We start from the raw sequence: 18,947 nt of genomic DNA, 5'->3' as shown, positions 1-18,947 counted from the left end.
TGTCTTATATTTTCGGTTATATCGACTGCTCATGCTCAAGTGATATTTTTCATGATATGTGGGCATAAGTACTGCGCATGCATCAGCGTGCTGCGCAAGCGCAGATATATTGTGAAAGCGAGCTATTTACTCCGAAACTGGGGCTAGTAGATCCAGTTGGTCATGACCATGCACAACTCGAACAATTAGTTGAGTTGACTGCGGCGCATGCTCAAAATCAATTGTGATTAATGCTTAATCGAAAGGATTTTCAAAAGTCTTCTAGTAAGAAAACAAGTAGTCACCGAAATCTAATCCAAACTTGTGCAACTGAGGAATGAAACTTTATTCTGACATTTTGCTAATAATCACATTGCTAATTTATTTACTTTTTGTTTATGAGGTTTTACATACTGAACGATATACATAATGGACTGCGGTCCAACAAGCTCGTTTTTACGCATTACAATCAAATAATTTACCTTTGACATTGACGAGAAATTACTGTTTTTAAAAAGAAACCATTGACCAATCATATTTATTCATATATATCAGCAAATTAAATTCTTTAACATTTATTTGGGACTATTTGAGAAGAAGTGAATGTTTGAAGCACTTTTCTGTTTTTGAAAATTTGTTTGCGCGAATTTGTTGCCTAACGACCAACCCCTTCATTGCTGTAATGACATGCGGCCGGCTCTCTTTCCCCGGCCGGCCTTCTTTTCCCCGGTTCTTGCTCCCGGGTAAAACATCATCTGTGCTCAGGTGGCGCACGTTTCAACCTGTGAAGAGCATTCACGTGTAACAGCTTTAGATTTGGAGCACCTTGAAAGAAAGGTAGAAACGAGTCGCTCTGTTCACGGTCTGGGTCCTGTTGGAATATACCATTCAGTTGTGCTTTACAATCATCGCATAGGCCGTCTACTTCCGCTTTATGAACGATGTATTTCAATTCTTTCTTTAAACGTTCTTCAGCTAAAATGACGTTGTATAACTACTGTTACTTCAGGAGATCATAAGGGACAATTGGTTGCTCGCATAGGTAGAATAATTCATCCCGTTTTGTACTACGGTCTTTGACGTGCGCACGCATAGCTATCTTAGATTGTATTTTGTTTAACAACTTAGCTAACTTTCTTCATAATTTTAACTAACGCTAATTTATTATCAGGGTTGTATCGGGGCGGGGGGGTTGGATCTAGTTTTAGGGGAGCTCCAACGTTTATTCTAAGGAAAGTTCTATGGTAATGTATTGGTCAGAGAACTCCGCAGAAGACGTAGTAACTTCTTTTGGATTGTCCCCCATTTTGAAATTTTGGCAATATAATACTCTAGCTTATTCAATAAACAGGGATTATTTCAACAAAACATACAAGTAGTTGTTTTCATCTTTTGTTTTGGTAAGTGAACAAAGTAATGCCATAGTCCAGTGACGCCAAGTAAAGCAAAGAAGAAGGCGATGAGGATATAAAAAAATGTCTCATTCTCAAACAGCGTTGATGATTCTTTTGTTTCGAACTTTTTCCACTCGTTTGAATGGTCAATCAACACTTCCTAAAATTGACGTATGTTAGCAGAACAGGTACATGATTTACAAGCCAAAACTAGAACTTTCATATATTCGCGACAGATTTTGTTTGTTAGCGATTTCAAAAGAATTAAGTCGGGCAGAGCTGAATATATGAATATTCAACACCCACTAACCCCTAATTAACGAAAGAAACGTACAAACGAGCGCTGATGACATCTTTCGGCGCTGATGACATACGTTATGAAGCTAACTTATTTGAGTTTTCAGACTTGTGTTGCTATTTACCACTGATATGTATAAAACTGGATAGTACAACTTAGTGCTTGACGTGAAGACAGGTGACGGCCATATTGGACTATCCACTTTTTCAGTTTTTATAATGGTTTTATATAACAAACTGCTACCGTCGCATTTATTTTGGATCATATGTTTTACTCTTGGGACGAAAAAGAATTATGATGACAAGACTGCAATAGAAAGGTTTTAAGCAAAAACTCATGTTTGCTAAATTTCATATAGAAATCTTTTCACGTTTCTTAAATATCGTAATAAAATATTTCGCATGATTTCTGAAAGAAAAAATGACAAGAATACAAAATGTGATAAAAATTCACTATAAAATACTAGATATGGTTATTCCAATATGGCGCCGCTCTCAAAAGTTGGCTTCAAAATTTTCCAGGCATCAGAATTAGGTTGCGTTATCCAGTCATTACATATATCAGTGCTTTTTACAAGTTATTGTGCGCAACACGTTGAACTGAATATGTGACTGGACGGCTAGCTTATTCTACTGGGTGTATCAAAAAAGACCTTTAGAAATCAACCCACGGTTGTATTTCAATGTCTGACCACTTTGCTAGTCGTACTGGTTCAATACTGTGCATGTTTTGCTGTTAGAAAATGTGTCAAATTCTCAGAAGCAGAAAAGTTTTTGTGCTGGTAATGAAGATGTGTATAAAATATGGCCTTACTTTATGCAAAAGCGGGCTTAGCATAGTGATAAGAATTGCAATGAACAAAATACGTCAATTTCTAAAGAAATTCATTAGTTTAATTTTTGGCTTCAAATTTGACAGTATGTAGCCATCCAGGATCAATTACCAGCCAACAATTTTATGTAGTACAAAATGAAGCATACTCCGAGTAAAAAGTTCATGTTTAACTCAATATTTAAGAAGGAAACAAGACAATTTTTATATGAATAGTTATATTTCGAATTTGTTACAAATTCATCATCAGACTATATTAAAGAAAAATAAATAAACTTAGTCAATATAAATGTAGTCAATATTGTATGTATAGTCTGATGATGAATTTGTGACAAATTCGAAATATAAAGATTCAAAATAAAAATTGTCTTCTTTTCTCAAATATTGAGTTAAACAAGAACTTTTTATTCGGAGTATGCTTCATTTTGTAGTCGTCCAGATATATTCAGTTCAGCGGTAAAACTTGACACTGGTTTGATAGTCGAACACAATTACCATAGCAATATTGAACTTCTTCGTGATATCCATGATGCATTTCTTAAACGCAGTACACATGCTAGTGTTTTTTTCACCGACCAATTGCATGCCTATATCATACGGGAACGATGTAACTTTCCCCAGTTCCAATCCCCGGCTCTTGAATAGATTGTAGTGTGCTCCCGCTGCATAACGTTCTACAAGAATACCGTCGACTTCATCCTTTGCAAGGGCGTCTATTAGGCTTACAACGTCATAGTAATCTAAGAATAATAATAAAATGGTCGCCCGAGAGAAAATGTGGAGGCTTGGGTAAAATTTTGTCACAGGAACCAGTGACGTCATGGTATTAAGCCTATCACTGCATTGAATGTGTGCAAAAGGGATTAGTGGTGAATGTTGGGGGATAACTTACTTATGACGCGTGCATTTTCTGCCCATGCTGCCTTGGCGTCCATTGTTTCTCCAAGGACTCCAACCTAAACATTTTTTTACATCATTGAACTGAATATATCTGGAATGCTACCTCCCGCTAAAATTTGAAGATAGTAATTCAACGAGTTCAAAAATGTTCAATATTTATTTCAGTTAATGCTCAGTTCAAACCTTATATTTTTCCTTTTTAAGAAGTTTCTTTGACGGTTAAAAAATTTTGCTATCCAATGAATAATGCTATCCATGCTTCGTGCAGCCTACCGGCTTGAACTTACTTTTTTACTAAATAGATTTTCTTCCTTATCGATTATTTTCTGTGACAATGAGCTTGTGATATTTGCTGTCAGAATAGAGAAGGCTATCATTCCAATGATCATCCACAATATACAATATAGCCTTCCCCGTATAGACCTTGGACTTATGTCTCCGTAACTGCAAATGTATATTAAATCAAATTAAGTTTAATACTACGCTTTGACTTTCATTTAGTCAATAGATCTACGTGTAAAGATCATCAGAAACATGAAACAGGCAGTACTATAAAAGTTACCTTTTGGAATAACTTCCAGTTTTGGAACTACTCCCAAATAAGGACCAGTTACCCGTTAAAGTCACAGTAAAATGTGGCCTTTTCCGATAAGAAGTTAAACAGTATTATTTGCTTCTAGTTACAAAGTTACTTTACGTTTTATGTTATATCCTAATAAGCCACTTTCCGGACTGTCCCTAGAACGTTAATTGGAAGGGGGGGGGGAGTTATTCGTGTGCACAACCAATGGGGGGTGCCCATGACGTTAATCTGAAGCTATTCACATTGAAACATTGAAAATAGAAAATTTTCACTCAAAACTGCCTAAAGTTCTTAAACCAAACTCGCTGACAGTCATGTGATTTGTGATGAATATTCTAGACCGGTACACGGGCATAGTTGACCGATATCCTATCGACGCCCAGTTTCTACAAATATGTTTATCGATCAGTTTTCCCGCCTTTTACCTTAAGATTTAAATTGCTAATGCTGGGATTTTAGTTCGAGTCAAGATGTAATGTCGTGCGCTGAATTTGATAAATATAAGCTTTCTTGACTTTAAAGGCCCGTTTACACGGTAATCAATTTTGGCACTTGGCATAATGTATTTTTCTGCCAGTAAAGGATGTTAGCGGCTAACCCATTTTAAAAGACATTTAATTCATACTGAAGAACGAACATTCGCTTTAGTATGCAAGGTTGGCGTTTAATTATTTGGACTTTCCTTCAGTTGTGGTCGATGATGACGGTCGTTTTATTTTCGTGAAGAAAATCTCTATCGGACTCTGTATGTTAAAGAACGCATTTCTTATTGATATTGACTTTTAAGTTATCTGTCCGGCAATATTGTGTGTCTGTGTGCGCTAAATCCAGTGTCTCGATCTAATTTTTAGCCTTTGGAGAAGTATTATTTTGTCGCCATTTTGGAAATAGCGAAGGTAAATTTAATATTTTTATAAATTCATTCAATGCTTGAGAGTTCCTACTAGTACGACTATTTTATTCTCACCCTACTGTGGTCATTGTGACAAATGCCCACCAAAAACCTTGCCAAACTCCAGCGAAAAAATGCGGTGGAAATTCCTCGGGATTTGCATTGCGGTCCTAAATAAATGAGATGAATTGTTAGGAGTTCACTCCGGCGTTCGATTTACTTTTGCAAACTGTACACAAACGAGACTCCTACTTGAGTAAGTCAAGGCAGAAATGGTTTGAGTAGGATCACCCAAGCTGGGGACTCGCCAGCCAATATTGGGAAAAGAGACACAAAATGAGAATATGTGACAATGTTTAAAAGGGTTTGAGAAGAACTGCCTATTGGCAAAGCTGGGATATCACTCCATCAGATGGAAATTAAAGTCTGAAACTCCACGCCTGACAAACTTGTTACAACAATAGCTACGACAATAAAACTTGCGGGGCATTCTTAACTCCTACACGTAGATACGCCTCAGTAATTAAGGAGGTCGCATAAAGCGGTTTGTTAACCCTCTGGAGATTTTTGAGATGAGTTCATGGCAGGAAAGACCAGGGGTGGTTAGAAGTTAAAGTGTTCAAAGGACTTTACATTTTCTAATATCTATCTTAGCTATATATCATTGAAATGCTTCAGCTTACCATTAACCACATAAACACTCCAGATATGGCTGCGAGTACTACAGTCAGGGCAATCACCTGCCAACCGTGAAGCAAGCCTTTCCCTAATAATTCGAGAGGCTTGATTTTCTCTAAGTGGACAATGTACACCGGTCCTTTAGTATGTAAAACTGGTATAAAACATTTGTTTTCCTCTTTCTTATCCGTCATGACGGGAAAGAAGATAGTTTTGTTCAGATTTCGATGCGTTAGCGCATTCGTGAAGTTCCCATAAGTTGACATCGGTCTATTGTAGCGCACCTTCATATCGGTATCATTCGCCAGTCTTTCGAGGATCATCGGAAAAATGCCTTATATATCGAAAAAAAGGTGTTTGTTGACCAGGTAAATAATGAGATAAATATCCATTGAATTATGGTACCGTAAAAATGCATACACTACTTCTTAACATTTTACATTTATGATGGACGATTATAGGGCATGGGGAAGAGGGTGGCACCAAAGGTTGGGCGTCAAGCAGTGTCGTGTTGGCATGGGCATTAGGTAGGCACCAAGGGTTGGGCATCAAGCAGTATCGTGTTGGTATGGGCAGGGGGTAGGCACCAAAGGTTGGGCGTCAAGCAGTGTCGTGTTGGCATAGGCAGGGGGGTAGGCACATGAAGCTGGGCGTCAAATTTTGAATTTGTGTTATAAAAAAAGACATTTGAAATTGTATAGTTGGTATTGTTCAAACCCCCTCCTCCTCAAAGTCCATGAAATGCCATTTAGAGCATCTTAATTTAAAATTTTCTGGGGTAACATGCCCCCGTACCCTTCTCCCGTAGTTCAAAGTTGCTCCCAGGACGTCAGTGTTCCTATGATTCATTGACATATTCGTTATACGTGCTCATACGTACAAAGAAATTGGCGCGATGTACCCACAAAAAATTTATTTTTCATTCTCAGAATTTACCGTAGTCAATGCTCAAATGTCAGGCTTGTGTCTGCACGTTCATCGAAATGATGAACACTAACCTAAAATACTGTTGCAACACAATTATGATTGCTATAGCTACATGTTTTTATTTGTTGATTTCGTCGAGAAAACCAACTGAATTTCTTAATTTATAATTGAGTATAGAATTATGAGAAATATGTGTGGGAGAAGTAGAGATGAGGGGTTCCTGCCCAAAACATCAGGGCTTAGTTGTGCGAAGCCCATATTAATCACATTTTTTCGATTGGATCAAAAATTTCATAGAAAGAAAAATGTTATTATAAAATAGACTATCAGTACAATTAAAGTTTAGTGCATAGACAGCAACCAAAGAATGAGGGGCTCACATTCATATGTATATTCATATGTTAAAATCTTTAATCACAATTGAATTCAATAGAAGCTGATAAAGTAGACCGTACATACATGAATATTAGTCTCCTCAATGTTCGATCCCAAACAATTTTTATCATTGTCAAATTTTATTACTGCCAAAACCATCTTTTTTACAAATTACATGATTCAAAAATTTCTTTTAATGCTTGAGGACGGACAACGATAACTGTCTTACGATATAGAAAAGAATATCACGCAGTTTACGAATTTGCTCACTTTATTGTATATGTTTGTTTCAACATTTTTAATTTCAAGACAACTAAAAAAGTTTGCACAGCACCTTCACTTTTTACGAGTACTTTATACATTAAAAAAATGGAGAATGCTTCCTTTTAAAAAACTAATGAAACCAGCAAACTTAGATTTGTATAAAGTTATCTACAACATACCTGAGTAAGAGTAATTTCCATTTTTAGAAATGGATCGCGATATATATGGTAAAATTCTCCACCAATTCGCGTTTATTTGTACTAGCGAAGAGAGACCACTGCATTCTCCTTGTGCTCCCCACGAAAATTGTGCCAAAATTTCAAAAACACACCAAAAACATAAAGAAAAGGCCTGCGCATGTCTTTCAGAACGCATTGCTTTCATAAGTTGTCTCTAAACCGCGTCAGTTTGCTTCAGCTAAGATCATGCACATATCAAGCGATATGAAATGTGCAGTTACAATATGTATTTTGTTGTTGACTAGTGAGTAAATATATATACATTTGCACGTTTCAATTTGTTTAAAATATTGATTAATTTGTACTTTGCAACGACGCATTACGTAGGTTGCTAGAAGCACCTGTGATTATTTATTAACGACCTCCTTAAATTATCATAACAAAAACAACCCGCTTTCAGGAAAATAAAGCAATAAAAGCGTTTCTGTCAGTTAATTACAACCTTCATTCCGCGATTTCTACATCTTGTTTGTCTAATTTAAGTATGTACTTTTTCTATTGATGCTACGCTCTAAAACTGACTATTATGTTGTTGTAACAAAACCATCAAAAGATTGAATACTGTAAAAATCCATTGCTAGAGCTTATAGACGGACCAGGGAGTTTTTGCAGAGCAAGTACCGGTTGAAATTGTCAATAACAAATATTATAAATTTGCTATTAAATTTTACTCGCAAGTTTTCATAATTTAAATCAATAGCCGTGTACTTTGCGCTTTTTTAGTCAAGTATATTTTTCCTCTAGTAATTTGTACTTTTACATTAGTCGTTTAAAAGCCGAGTACTTCAATTTTTACTCAGTTTAAAATTTAAATGAAGTAGTCGCCACTGATGAAAATTTGTCGAAACGTGTCAGTCAACACCAACACTAAAATTCTTTCTCATGATTTTGTTGTTGTTGTTCGTCCATCGCGAGCGATGATGACCTTGACAAGTTAACTTAAGTACTAGAAGACTGGGTACGGCGAGCTCTGAGGTGGCTAATGAGCCCAATCTTGGCACGCAATGCTCTCGAACACAAAGGGCAAACCAGAGATGCATCTGATGTTGAAGCACTGGCTGCTTCAAAATTCTTTCTCATGATTACACTAAACTCAACGACCTACCACCACTCATGCCGTGTAGTTATATTGCCAAGAAAAGTACCACCACTCGTGTCGTGTAGTTATATTACCATGAAAAGTACCACCACTCGTGTCGTGTAGTTATATTACCATGAAAAGTACCACCACTCGTGTCGTGTAGTTATATTACCATGAAAAATACCACCACTCGTGTCGTGTAGTTATATTACCATGAAAAGTACCACCACTCGTGTCGTGTAGTTATATTACCATGAAAAGTACCACCACTCGTGTCGTGTAGTTATAATACCATGAAAAGTACCACCACTCGTCTCGTGTAGTTATATTACCATGAAAAGTACCACCACTCGTGTCGTGTAGTTATATTACCATGAAAAGTACCACCACTCGTGTCGTGTAGTTATATTACCATGAAAAGTACCACCACTCGTGTCGTGTAGTTATATTACCATGAAAAGTACCACCACTCGTGTCGTGTAGTTATAATACCATGAAAACTACCACAACTCGTCTCGTGTAGTTATATTACCATGAAAAGTACCACCACTCGTGTCGTGTAGTTATATTACCATGAAAAGTGTTTGTTGTACTTTAAATGCATGTAATTGCATTGTCGCTAAATTAAGGGTCATGGTAGTTTTATTTAGTAAATCAAGAACGGCGCCAAGGTTGGGAGGCCGGGGGTGTTGAGTCCCTCTCCCCCTTTTCGCCAACATTTATATATTGTAGCCTAACTCCGGAAAAAGTAAGAAGCAGCAAATCTGGTAAATATAGCTCGTAGCCCCCCCCCTTCAACAGGCTCAATTAGGTGGCGTCGTCTATGTGAAGGTTACTGTCGTAGTCGGTAAATGACACTTTGGTTCGATAAAGTCGGTTTTCAGACTGTCAGTCATAAAAATGATAACTCACACATATTAATTGTGGATTTAAAATCACCCAATAATTATTCAAAGTCAGCATTTTCACTCCAGTGATTGCTGGATTTGAAATATTATAGCAAAAAATCTGCCAAAGACGGAGAAATGAGTTTGCTTTGATTAGTGAGAGCGTAATTTCCGTGTTACACTCATTAAATGTGAGTGCTCGTGAGCATTTAGAATACGGGCATGAAAGTTGAAGAAAAAGGTATAGGAACAAAGTTATTTGCAATATGGGTCTCAACCAATACTAGAATCCCCTTTACCAGGGATAGACCTATTTGCTAAGGAAATTAGCCGTCTCAGCCAATGCTAGAATCACCTACATCCGGGACAGACGTATTTGATAGGGAAATTGGCCGTCTCACCTAATGCTAGAATCGCCTACACCAAGGACATACATATTTGATAGGGAAATTAGCCGTCTCTGCTAATGCTAGAATCCTCTACACCAGAGACATATGTATATTTAATAAGGAAATTAGGCGTCGCGAATCAATGCATTTTTCCACCCAAAGTTATTCTTGACAGAGAAATCCGTTATTGACGTTTTCATAGATTGATTTCATAGATATCGATGGCAGAAATTAAGGCTAATTCCTAAAAACAAAAGTCTTCAAGAGTTTTCCCATCATAATATATTTGATAACTGAACCAATATCTCCATTTAATCACAAATCTTCATTCCTATCTAACATGTCTCTGACCACAGTAAACGATAAATCGCCATAATCTACTACAAAAAAACGTTCATTCTTGACGATAAGACAATAATAAATAATTCAAGATTTATGAAAAATGACATGTTCAATATTTTATTTCACGGTCACGAAAACTTCATTGATAAATTAACATGAAAAAACTATAAACTTCTAGAAATAAAAGGCGAATTCGATAAAGTTAACTAAAGCGCATGTGTATTTTGCACATTGGTGAGATTTTGATGACATAGCGTAGGCGAAGAGTTGACAAAGACAATATGATGATAGTTTAACAAGAATTCATTGATTGTAAATAAAATCATATCGAGTTAACTGAAAGCCCAAGAAAACCATATATTTCAATGGGTATTATGTAATAAAACCTGTATGTATATGAAATACTCGACTATCATCATATTGCCATGTGGTCTTCGCTAACATTCGTCAACACGTGGGTGGCACGTTGTGTGGGGGATGTACTATTCATCGCCATGTCATCAGCTACGTTATTTCTTCGATAATTATTGTGGTCAAACGTGGAAAAACCACGAATGCAAACATACTTAGATAATTAACAGCTAATTTACCAAATATCTTCTACAAATGCAATCGTGTTTTCAAAGGCCGCTTTTAAATAAAAAGTTCATCGCTAGCACGAGCTGCACTATGTCTTCCCTTGAAATATCCACCGAAGACTTCCAGTTTCCTTCTTTGATCCTCAGTTTCCCGTCATACACCTCAAGCTCAACAATTGTCCTTCTACTTAAGGGTACCGTTTACGTTAACTTTGCCAATTTCAGACTTTGGATCAGGCGATCTTGAACTCCATAAAGTCGCTTCGCACTGCGCTAATCCTTGACAAACAGGAAGCTCACTACCAACCACGCATGCGTCCTCCACACTCCAATGTTCTTTTAACAGCGTGTCTATCCAATCGTTCAATTCTGCCCCAGTCTTTTTAGAGTTTTGCGAAGCAATTTCTGCCAAATTGTCTATGTCCTTTGCTTCTCGATCAAACTCTATACTATACTGTGATGTATACCTGCCGGATGGCGGCCCATTATTGTAGGCAACCGCCTGAGTAACATTTACAGGAACACCGTTGCTATAGGCCAGCGGTAAAACAAGAAAATTTGTCTGACCAATAACGAGGTCCTTACCCCCCTCCTCTCGGTATATCATTTTGATAGACCACATTCCCGGACGCAAGGGTTTAGCGTAGGTTGGTTTATGAAAAGATACAATCCAATCTTCACCGACTTGCATTTCGTAAACACCAGTTACTATGGCAACAGGGTCTATCCACATCAACTTAACTTTCATTGTTTTACCCTTCTTCCAGTAATGAACTAACACAGGATCATCATATGGACCCATCAATCGACCGTAGTTACGAAATATACGTTCCTTCTCATCCCAACTTGTACCCACCTATCAAGGAAAGGTTTTATACACAGTTGTTATGTATTTTATCTCTGAATCGTAACACGTGAAAAGAGATGGTCCGAAATCTGTTTATAGTCGTGTGTATTCCCTTGCCCGTCAACCCTAACCATCCCTTTAGTACCACAACACCAAACCACCCTCATAATGTCACAACGCCACCCATCCCTTTAATACCACAACACCAAACCACCCTCATAATGTCACAACACCAACCACCCCCTTGGTACCAAAAACACTACCCCCCCGTGGTGTCACAACACCAACCACCCCCTTGGTACCAAAAACACCAACCACCCTTTAGTACCACAACACTAACTACCCCCTTGGTGTCAAAGCCACGCAGTCACACCATCTTATCTTAAATGGATGTTTTCATTAATAATGCCCGATTGCTGAAGTGATGCTTTTATTAAAAATTAGGTAAACCCTCCTCCAACCTTTTTTGAAGTTAAAAAAGCATCAGAATTTAACAAAAACGTCTGGCATGAAACGTCAAAATCCACAAGAAGCCATTAAAATGTTATCCACCCCCTCCCCACACAATCAGTCAACCACCATGGTCGATCCATGGATATATAACAACAAGCTATTCAGACCCATAGCCATTTATTGGCGGTAATTGGATTGGAAGAAGTTTACTGACCTGTAAACCAGTCAAGCGGCTTGGAGCTTCACCCATATTCAAATTCATCATCTGTTCTCTATCAGCCCTAGAAAACCATGTTTCCATGGTAACACTCCTTGCTTGCCTTAACGATACATCTTGCAATAGCAACATTCCACTGAACTCGTCATCGACTTTGATATATGTAATTTCCTTGAACTGACCAATAGGAGCGTTCTGGCAGTGTCGGTTGCTCACGTATTTTGTTGCTAAGCGACTGAACGATGCGAAATACGTACGTAAAATATCACTAAGTCTATTGCCGTCCAAATGATGATGGGAATTTTCCCAGTAAGTGTCAAGTGCCTGCATGCCCGAATGAAATTCTCCAAAAAGATGCTCCTCCAACAAATTGATGACTTTTTGATTAACAATTGCCTCAAACTTTCTTGCAAATAAATCGTGTTGAGATTGCTGAAAAACAAACATTCAAACGTGTCACCAAACAGACACATGGATTAGGATCAGGCCATCCAAACACGGAAATTCAAATTGCTGTCGAGAGAATTTTAAATTTTAAACATGTCTGAGAATAAAGACGATTTGTTTTTATTTTCTAAAACAATTACGTGCTTAATGGTTTTCAGGTATTTGGATAGCCATGGCCTAAAATGATCTATTTTGTCACTCATATATTAACCTTTGCCAGAATGCATTCAAAAGACTTAAGATGAGCGAGTATTTGAAAGAGACGAAACATCGTCTAACTGAAAAAATGATTTGGAAACTCCAGAAATGAGCTCAAGGAAAAACAAAGGCAAAACATTTCCATTTATGATATTTTGACTTGATTACCAATTACACATTTACATGTTTTTACAAACGAATAGAAATTCACGTGATCTTGACAAATGATGACGTATACCGAGCGAACAGTACCCCGGATGACTTAATCATAACCTCGCATGAAATTTTTAAAGCAACTGCTAAATCAAAGAAATGTAGCTATTTGTAAGCTCTATAAGTAGTGACTGACTCAACTATATGTAGTTTAAAACCAGAATTATTTCCTAAAAGTAATTATCATTATTTAAAAAGCTTAAAATGCATGAGTAATTCCTCATGCATTTTAAGCAATCCTATAAAAATAAACTGAGTTCATATTTCTACCTTTAACCTTGGCATATCCTCTGGTTTAAAGTCGTTTGGCGAACACCCGCACCAGTCCACGATGTGTTTGTACTGACAACGACAGCCTAGTTTTCGTTTCCAGTTTGTAATGCGCAAGTTTGTCTTGACGAACGTTTCACAAAACGGACCATTCCGCAGTAAACTGTGAAAAAATGACTGAAAAGGAAACTGGAAATTAGGACGTTCGCATTTAAACAATAAGGAAGTTGCTGTGATGAAAAAACTGCCGGGAAAAATGTATGTACAGTGAGAAAAACGAGATCATTGAACACAAAGAACATAATAAAGCTACATCAATGAGTAGGGTTTAGGTTTTTATCCTCCAAACCGGACATTAGTTGCTCACCAGTCTTCGCTGGTCTTTGTAAACAATAACATCCTATGTTTTAATATGGAATATACATTGGTTTTCATGAAGAAACCGAATAGGACAAAAGTTACTTTAATCTTAAAATTACCTCGGCCGGTAAAAGAGCAAATGCGTACATATTCTTCAGTTCAACAACAAGTCTGTCATCAGATTTCACAATATATTCAACGAATTTTCGATTTAAACCAATCCAGTCGCTGCCACCGTCTATCTCGAGTTTGCTCGGCAATGATCGATCCCCAATCCTCCACATGTGTTCATCACATTCCACGAATGTTCTATCTAGTCCCTGCTTGTGTATGAACCTGCAGAGAAACTTTTTTGTATTTGTATTTTGAATAATTGGTGCAATTTTTTGTCAAATCTTTTCAAATTCGAATTACATGTTTGTACCTGAGGCGTAGTTAGTCTTAATAATTGGAGGGGAGGGGAGGGGAGGGGAGGGGACATTCATACATGTAATAATCTGCAGAAAGTAATCAATTTCAAAGGAACGTAATACGGTAGAATAATGAGTATATGAATATTGCCCAACCCTCTCCCTCCCACTTATGGAGTTAGCCAAGGCCTTGGTTTAAATGAAATGTTGACTAGCAAGTGACTCTGAAAATGACTAGGAACCTCGAAACGTCAGTCAACAACAACAAAACAGTCCTTCTCAGGACAATACCAATCTGGAAGATCTACATCTACAATCATGTAATGATACCCCTGGGTTCAAATTATTCATTTTAACTTTGGAATAGTTGTGTAATTGGAATAGAATGGAACAGGAATGGAACAGAACAAAATAGAATAAAGCAAAACAAAATAGAATAGAAAAAAGACTAGACTAGAATGAAGTACAGCAGAACAGAATAGAGCTAAATAGAAAAGATTAGAATCCAATAGATTAGAATGCAGAATAGAAGAAAATAAGCAAGATTGAAATGAAATAAATTAAAATAGAAAAGACCAAATAGAATACATTTCATTTGATAAATATGATAAATAATTAAGTTCAAAATTAAAATAATGGCGGCCATTCTTAATTGGCTTCACCTTTCTTAGTTTTACCTTCCTGGTTCCCTTCCGTGAGATTTCAAAAAATTATCATCCTTATGCGCGGTCAAAAATTCAGTTAAAAATTTGTTAGACCTGCAAAAAAAGAAACAAAACTTGTCGTTTGAGTTTTCGTTCATTTATCCAAGGACAAAAATCTCAAACCTTGACATACTTTATGAGATCACATACTTTATAGGATAATCTGATTCACTAAGATTGATAAGGAAGTCCCATTTCAAATCGTCACGAACCATATCTTCCATCGCTTTCAGTAACATCTGCAGTAAACTGCTTCCACCCCAAATAGTCGCCATTCGCCATGGAGCAACCATTACGTTGGGCAATTCGGCTGCTATCTCCACAAGTTCTCGATATAAATAATTTGACCGCTAGAAAAAATGGAACGTTCATGGGTATCGAAGTGTAACATTAACAGCTATACTTTGGTAGCAAGCATTTCTTCTTTAAAACCTGCTTTGAGTCACTTTAAAAACAGAGGTGGATTTACTGCAGGAGTGTAGAGGATTACACTCCAAGTCTAGGTCACGGGGGGTGGGGGCAGAAAGGGTCTCGATTTCCAAGCAAAATATTAATACGTTTTCCAAGCATTGAAGCGAAAACTATGGTGATGTTTTCTAAATTCTGTTACTTATCTACAATGATTCAGAAATATTTTTTGGAAGTGTGCTCTGTTAAATTCACAAGGCGCTGCGACACCACCAAAGGAAATATAAAATTCCAATTCAAACCGACGGAAAGTTCGTTCAATGTAAATTTCAAATCAAAGCTTTTTTTAGAAATCTATTGCTCTTGCTATTACAGTGAGAGAAAACAGAAATTTTTACATGGCCTTATAAAGCTTTCGAAGTGATCAGGCCAAGTCAATACTTTTAGCACAAACGCTTCAGACGTTAACGTAGAATATTGCAGTAACTTAAAACATAAAACGGCGCGTTTTGGATGTTTTCTATTGCATAGAGACTTTCAAAACTCTGGGGCCGATTGCACGAAGCCTGGATAGCGTTATACATCCATTGGATACACAAATTTTCAAATTTGTAAAGGAGTTTGTGTTTGTCTTACGACAAAGAAATTTCGTAGTATTTGAAATTGATTGAGGTTCAGTGATTGCTCAGTTTCAATATCTTTGAAAGGTTTTATAAAAATTTTAAAAACTTGCTATGCAATGGATAATGCTATCCAGGCTTCGTGGAACCGTCCCCTGCTATTTAAATTCGAACATCGTCAAGCGATAGTGAACATTCAAACAGTACATACCTTATCAACATGAAAATAATAATAATGATTCTTGTGGTAAATTGCCTTCAGAAGTCTCTTCACTTGACGGATTGCGCGCCCGTGAACAGAGAGAAGAAAGACAACTCGAGCAGGAGGTCCTTTAGCAACACCATCTGTAACTGCACGGGGAAAATCACTCTTTCCTTTCTCGAGAGGACAACTTCTTTCTAAGGTTTGGTGAGTGTATAGTCTGTGGTTTTGAAGTATACATCCTGTCTTATGGATGATTTTACGACATTCCGAACTTTTTGCCCGAGAAAATGCTGACTGTGCATCTTTGTGTGTCAAGACGCAATCAAAATCTTTATGTTTGCTTAAAATTTTCAACACTAAATCTGTAGCCTAAAATAAATGGTACGCGGCATATTAGCATTAGAGTCTTTGCACAAGTGGGTATGTTTGAGGATGTTGAATCCACTGGGAGTAGCAGAGTGTTTTTAACAAGGTGTTAATATCACCAGGAATAAATTATTTGTCAAAATGTAGGCAAAACTATTTTCAAAAAACATAAAAAGCACTCAATTATTTTTTGACAAAATTCTATATGTCCAATTAGACCACACACACAAATGCATGCTCATTTTTTTGAAAATTGAATTCTAACATCAAAATTACTTGCCCAGCAATGATTTGCATATGTACATAAGCACATATCAGAAGTAGTGAATATTAGGATGATATTTGTTACCTAGCATTTGATGGTTGCATGTCAATATCAAAAATTTGTAATATACACTACATAAAGTGGACAAAAAGAATACAGGAAAAGCATTCATCCACACATGTAGTACTCAGTGACAAAATCAGCTCAGAAGTTTGGTTATGCTTTGAAAATACTTTGGCACAATCTCCTTGTAAAAACAAACAACACATTTCAAAAGAAATGAATAGTTCTAACACTGAAAAATTTTCATAGCATGAACATATTTGCGGGCTACACCACTGTTTATACTCATCAAACTGTTGTGCTTGTGAACAAAATGTACATATATGCTGAAAATATTGTGCATTGTGATGTCATAGCAATGATATTAGCATATTGTGTAAGGTTAAATATCTCCAGATAAAAGAAAACAGGCACAGTGCTAAGATTTATGACTAAAAAGTCATTTCAGTTGGTCCTCTAAGGCTATTGATAAACTTTGGGTGAAATTTTGTGTCATAAATAAAGTGCAAAGGCCATAAGTGGTCTTAGTTTGTCCAGCAATTACTATAGACACATTTAAATGCAATACAAAGCATACTTCAAAACAAATATCATATTACAAACTCAAGATACAAGAAAAAAAACTGCAAAAAATGTAAATCTACATAAGCAAAATAAAGTGGAATGATGTGATCGTAGCTTGTCCAACACTTACTATACAATCTAATGGTTACATACGTAGCTACATTGTCAAGTACATTTCAATGACAATTTAATATACAAGTACAACTGTTAGAAATTACAAATACATTAGGCAGCATCAATGAAGATGTTTTGATTAAACACACCACAGAACGATTTCACATAAGGTTGGTATAAATTTAAGCCATTTGTTGCTTTTCCTTAAGGGCTTTAAAGAATGATGTTTCATAGCCTGAACTTGGTGGCATTTCTAAGAGGGATTTGTGAGGCTTTTGGAAATATTCAATACAAAATGTTGTTTGTACAAATAATAATTTTAAAGTTTTTTTTTTGAATAAACATATGAACATGGGATTGTCAAAACACAATTAAAATTTGCCATTAGTCAAGTCAAATGACACTAGCCTTCCACCATATAAACGTATTCTTAATGGTCAACTCAAGTTTAATAACAACAAAGAACGAAGGAAACGTTACCGATTGACGCTAATATGAATAAATTGACCACTAGAATCAATGCAAAATTTGTCGCAAATTACGGTAAAGTGTAACATTTACTTTTGAACGTAGAAAATCCGGTGAACAAATGCGCGGCCGAATGACGTGTATAAATTGCTTATTCCATTCATCAATAAAGAATGTTCACACGTGGCAACAGCTGTACTATAATCATCACTAAGAAAATACTTAATTAAGACCCTCCACTGCATTTGGCAAAGTAAATAATCGAATAGCTACAACAAATGGTATTCTTTCCCATATATTTATGCCATCAAAGCGTATTAACTTTTAAGTTTATTGTAAATTAGGTGATAGTTCGGACGGTGAAGGTTAAAGGCCATCCGGAAAAATGAAAGATATACAAGTGAAGTACTTCGTTTGTTTTCGTCATTTTTCAATAAATTTGTATCGCCTGAATTAAATTTATTGCCTTCAATTACCTTGCTCTTGCGAATGTCAAAAACAGCGGTCGTTTCCACAGACTTGGATGTAGAGATATCGCTAAATGGAGTCGTCTTGACATCGCTGCTAATCCTCGCCGATTCATTTGAACCGTCACCATTAAAATAAGATGTAAAATAAAGAGTTGTCACTATTTGAACGACAGCAATAAACAAGGCAACACTAAGAACAAATCGCCATATGCGACATCTATGTAAACCCATGACATCGCGCTACTGACTATAACTTCCCCCCGCTGTTTCGTGACTTGAAGCGTGTAAAAAAAGTTAATAATTGCCAATTTTGTATATTGTCTGTCTTTGAACGAATGATGATCAGCAGTACTGATTATCACGTGATAAGAAATGTTTCAACTGGGCTGTATATGGATCTGGAGTGTGAAAGCTAATTTTTTTCTGTGTGCCGAATATAAATGAAGAAACGCTATAAATAAATTAAAGTCGATTTGAATTTATTCTCACAATGTTAGAGAAAATTGTTATCCATGATTTTTTGGTGCATTCTTGTACTGGTAATAAAATCAGTTTCATCTGCTGGGTGTTCTCCAAATATTTTGTGAGTGATATAAATTCATCACTAGAAGCGTTTACTACTGTTTACACAGCTACTTATCAATTCAT

At 36.6% G+C, this 18,947-nt stretch overlaps 2 protein-coding genes and 1 long non-coding RNA gene across 4 annotated transcripts; 1 reads left to right on the top strand and 2 right to left on the bottom strand.

The window, feature by feature from the left end:
* Nucleotides 1-301: 301 nt before the first annotated feature.
* LOC124447877 lies at nt 302-7,619 on the bottom strand. 2 transcript variants are annotated; one of them, XM_046998873.1, is made up of 8 exons: nt 7,301-7,619; nt 5,561-5,889; nt 4,953-5,047; nt 3,690-3,846; nt 3,395-3,458; nt 2,998-3,242; nt 1,353-1,533; nt 302-954 (listed from the first exon to the last, which is right to left on the bottom strand). In XM_046998873.1, exons 1-8 carry the CDS (start codon nt 7,503-7,505, stop codon nt 731-733), a joined length of 1,500 nt encoding a protein of 499 aa, XP_046854829.1. In that variant the 5' UTR covers nt 7,506-7,619; the 3' UTR covers nt 302-730. The 2 variants fall into 2 exon arrangements, with proteins under 2 accessions (XP_046854829.1, XP_046854830.1); XM_046998874.1 differs by lacking the exon at nt 1,353-1,533 and having other exon boundaries at nt 865-954; nt 7,301-7,618.
* On the top strand, nt 3,901-13,995 carry LOC124447879. Its single transcript, XR_006948868.1, has 3 exons — nt 3,901-3,982; nt 5,219-5,223; nt 13,985-13,995. It is a non-coding gene; the product is annotated as an uncharacterized LOC124447879 (long non-coding RNA).
* Nucleotides 10,150-18,664, bottom strand: LOC124447876 (xylosyltransferase 2-like). Its single transcript, XM_046998872.1, has 8 exons — nt 18,306-18,664; nt 15,996-16,358; nt 14,907-15,106; nt 14,730-14,810; nt 13,762-13,978; nt 13,283-13,459; nt 12,152-12,586; nt 10,150-11,493 (listed from the first exon to the last, which is right to left on the bottom strand). The coding sequence occupies exons 1-8, from the start codon at nt 18,528-18,530 to the stop codon at nt 10,822-10,824; spliced, it is 2,370 nt and encodes a 789-aa protein (XP_046854828.1). The 5' UTR covers nt 18,531-18,664; the 3' UTR covers nt 10,150-10,821.
* Between the last annotated feature and the right edge of the window lie 283 nt (nt 18,665-18,947).

This window comes from Xenia sp. Carnegie-2017, unplaced genomic scaffold (assembly GCF_021976095.1).
Source record: "Xenia sp. Carnegie-2017 unplaced genomic scaffold, XeniaSp_v1 HiC_scaffold_23, whole genome shotgun sequence".
Taxonomy (NCBI): Eukaryota; Metazoa; Cnidaria; class Anthozoa; order Malacalcyonacea; family Xeniidae; genus Xenia; species Xenia sp. Carnegie-2017.
The sequence above is the reverse complement of the archived record's forward strand: the minus strand, read 5'-3'. Positions and strand labels throughout refer to the sequence as shown.

What these genes read in the sequence shown, in the direction of transcription:
- LOC124447877 (XM_046998873.1), bottom strand. Translation starts at nt 7,505, where the DNA reads ATGAAAGCAATGCGTTCTGAAAGACATGCGCAGGCCTTTTCTTTATGT. An exon ending in GTCACAATGACCACAGTAGG is followed by an intron (nt 3,847 to 4,952) that starts GTGAGAATAAAA and finishes ATACATTTGCAG; the next exon opens with TTACGGAGACATAAGTCCAA. An exon ending in AGAAGTTCAATATTGCTATG is followed by an intron (nt 1,534 to 2,997) that starts GTAATTGTGTTC and finishes CGTCAATTTTAG; the next exon opens with GAAGTGTTGATTGACCATTC.
- LOC124447876 (XM_046998872.1), bottom strand. Translation starts at nt 18,530, where the DNA reads ATGGGTTTACATAGATGTCGCATATGGCGATTTGTTCTTAGTGTTGCC. An exon ending in GAATCAGATTATCCTATAAA is followed by an intron (nt 14,811 to 14,906) that starts GTATGTGATCTC and finishes CTTTTTTTGCAG; the next exon opens with GTCTAACAAATTTTTAACTG. An exon ending in CACGGAAGGGAACCAGGAAG is followed by an intron (nt 13,979 to 14,729) that starts GTAAAACTAAGA and finishes GTTTCTCTGCAG; the next exon opens with GTTCATACACAAGCAGGGAC.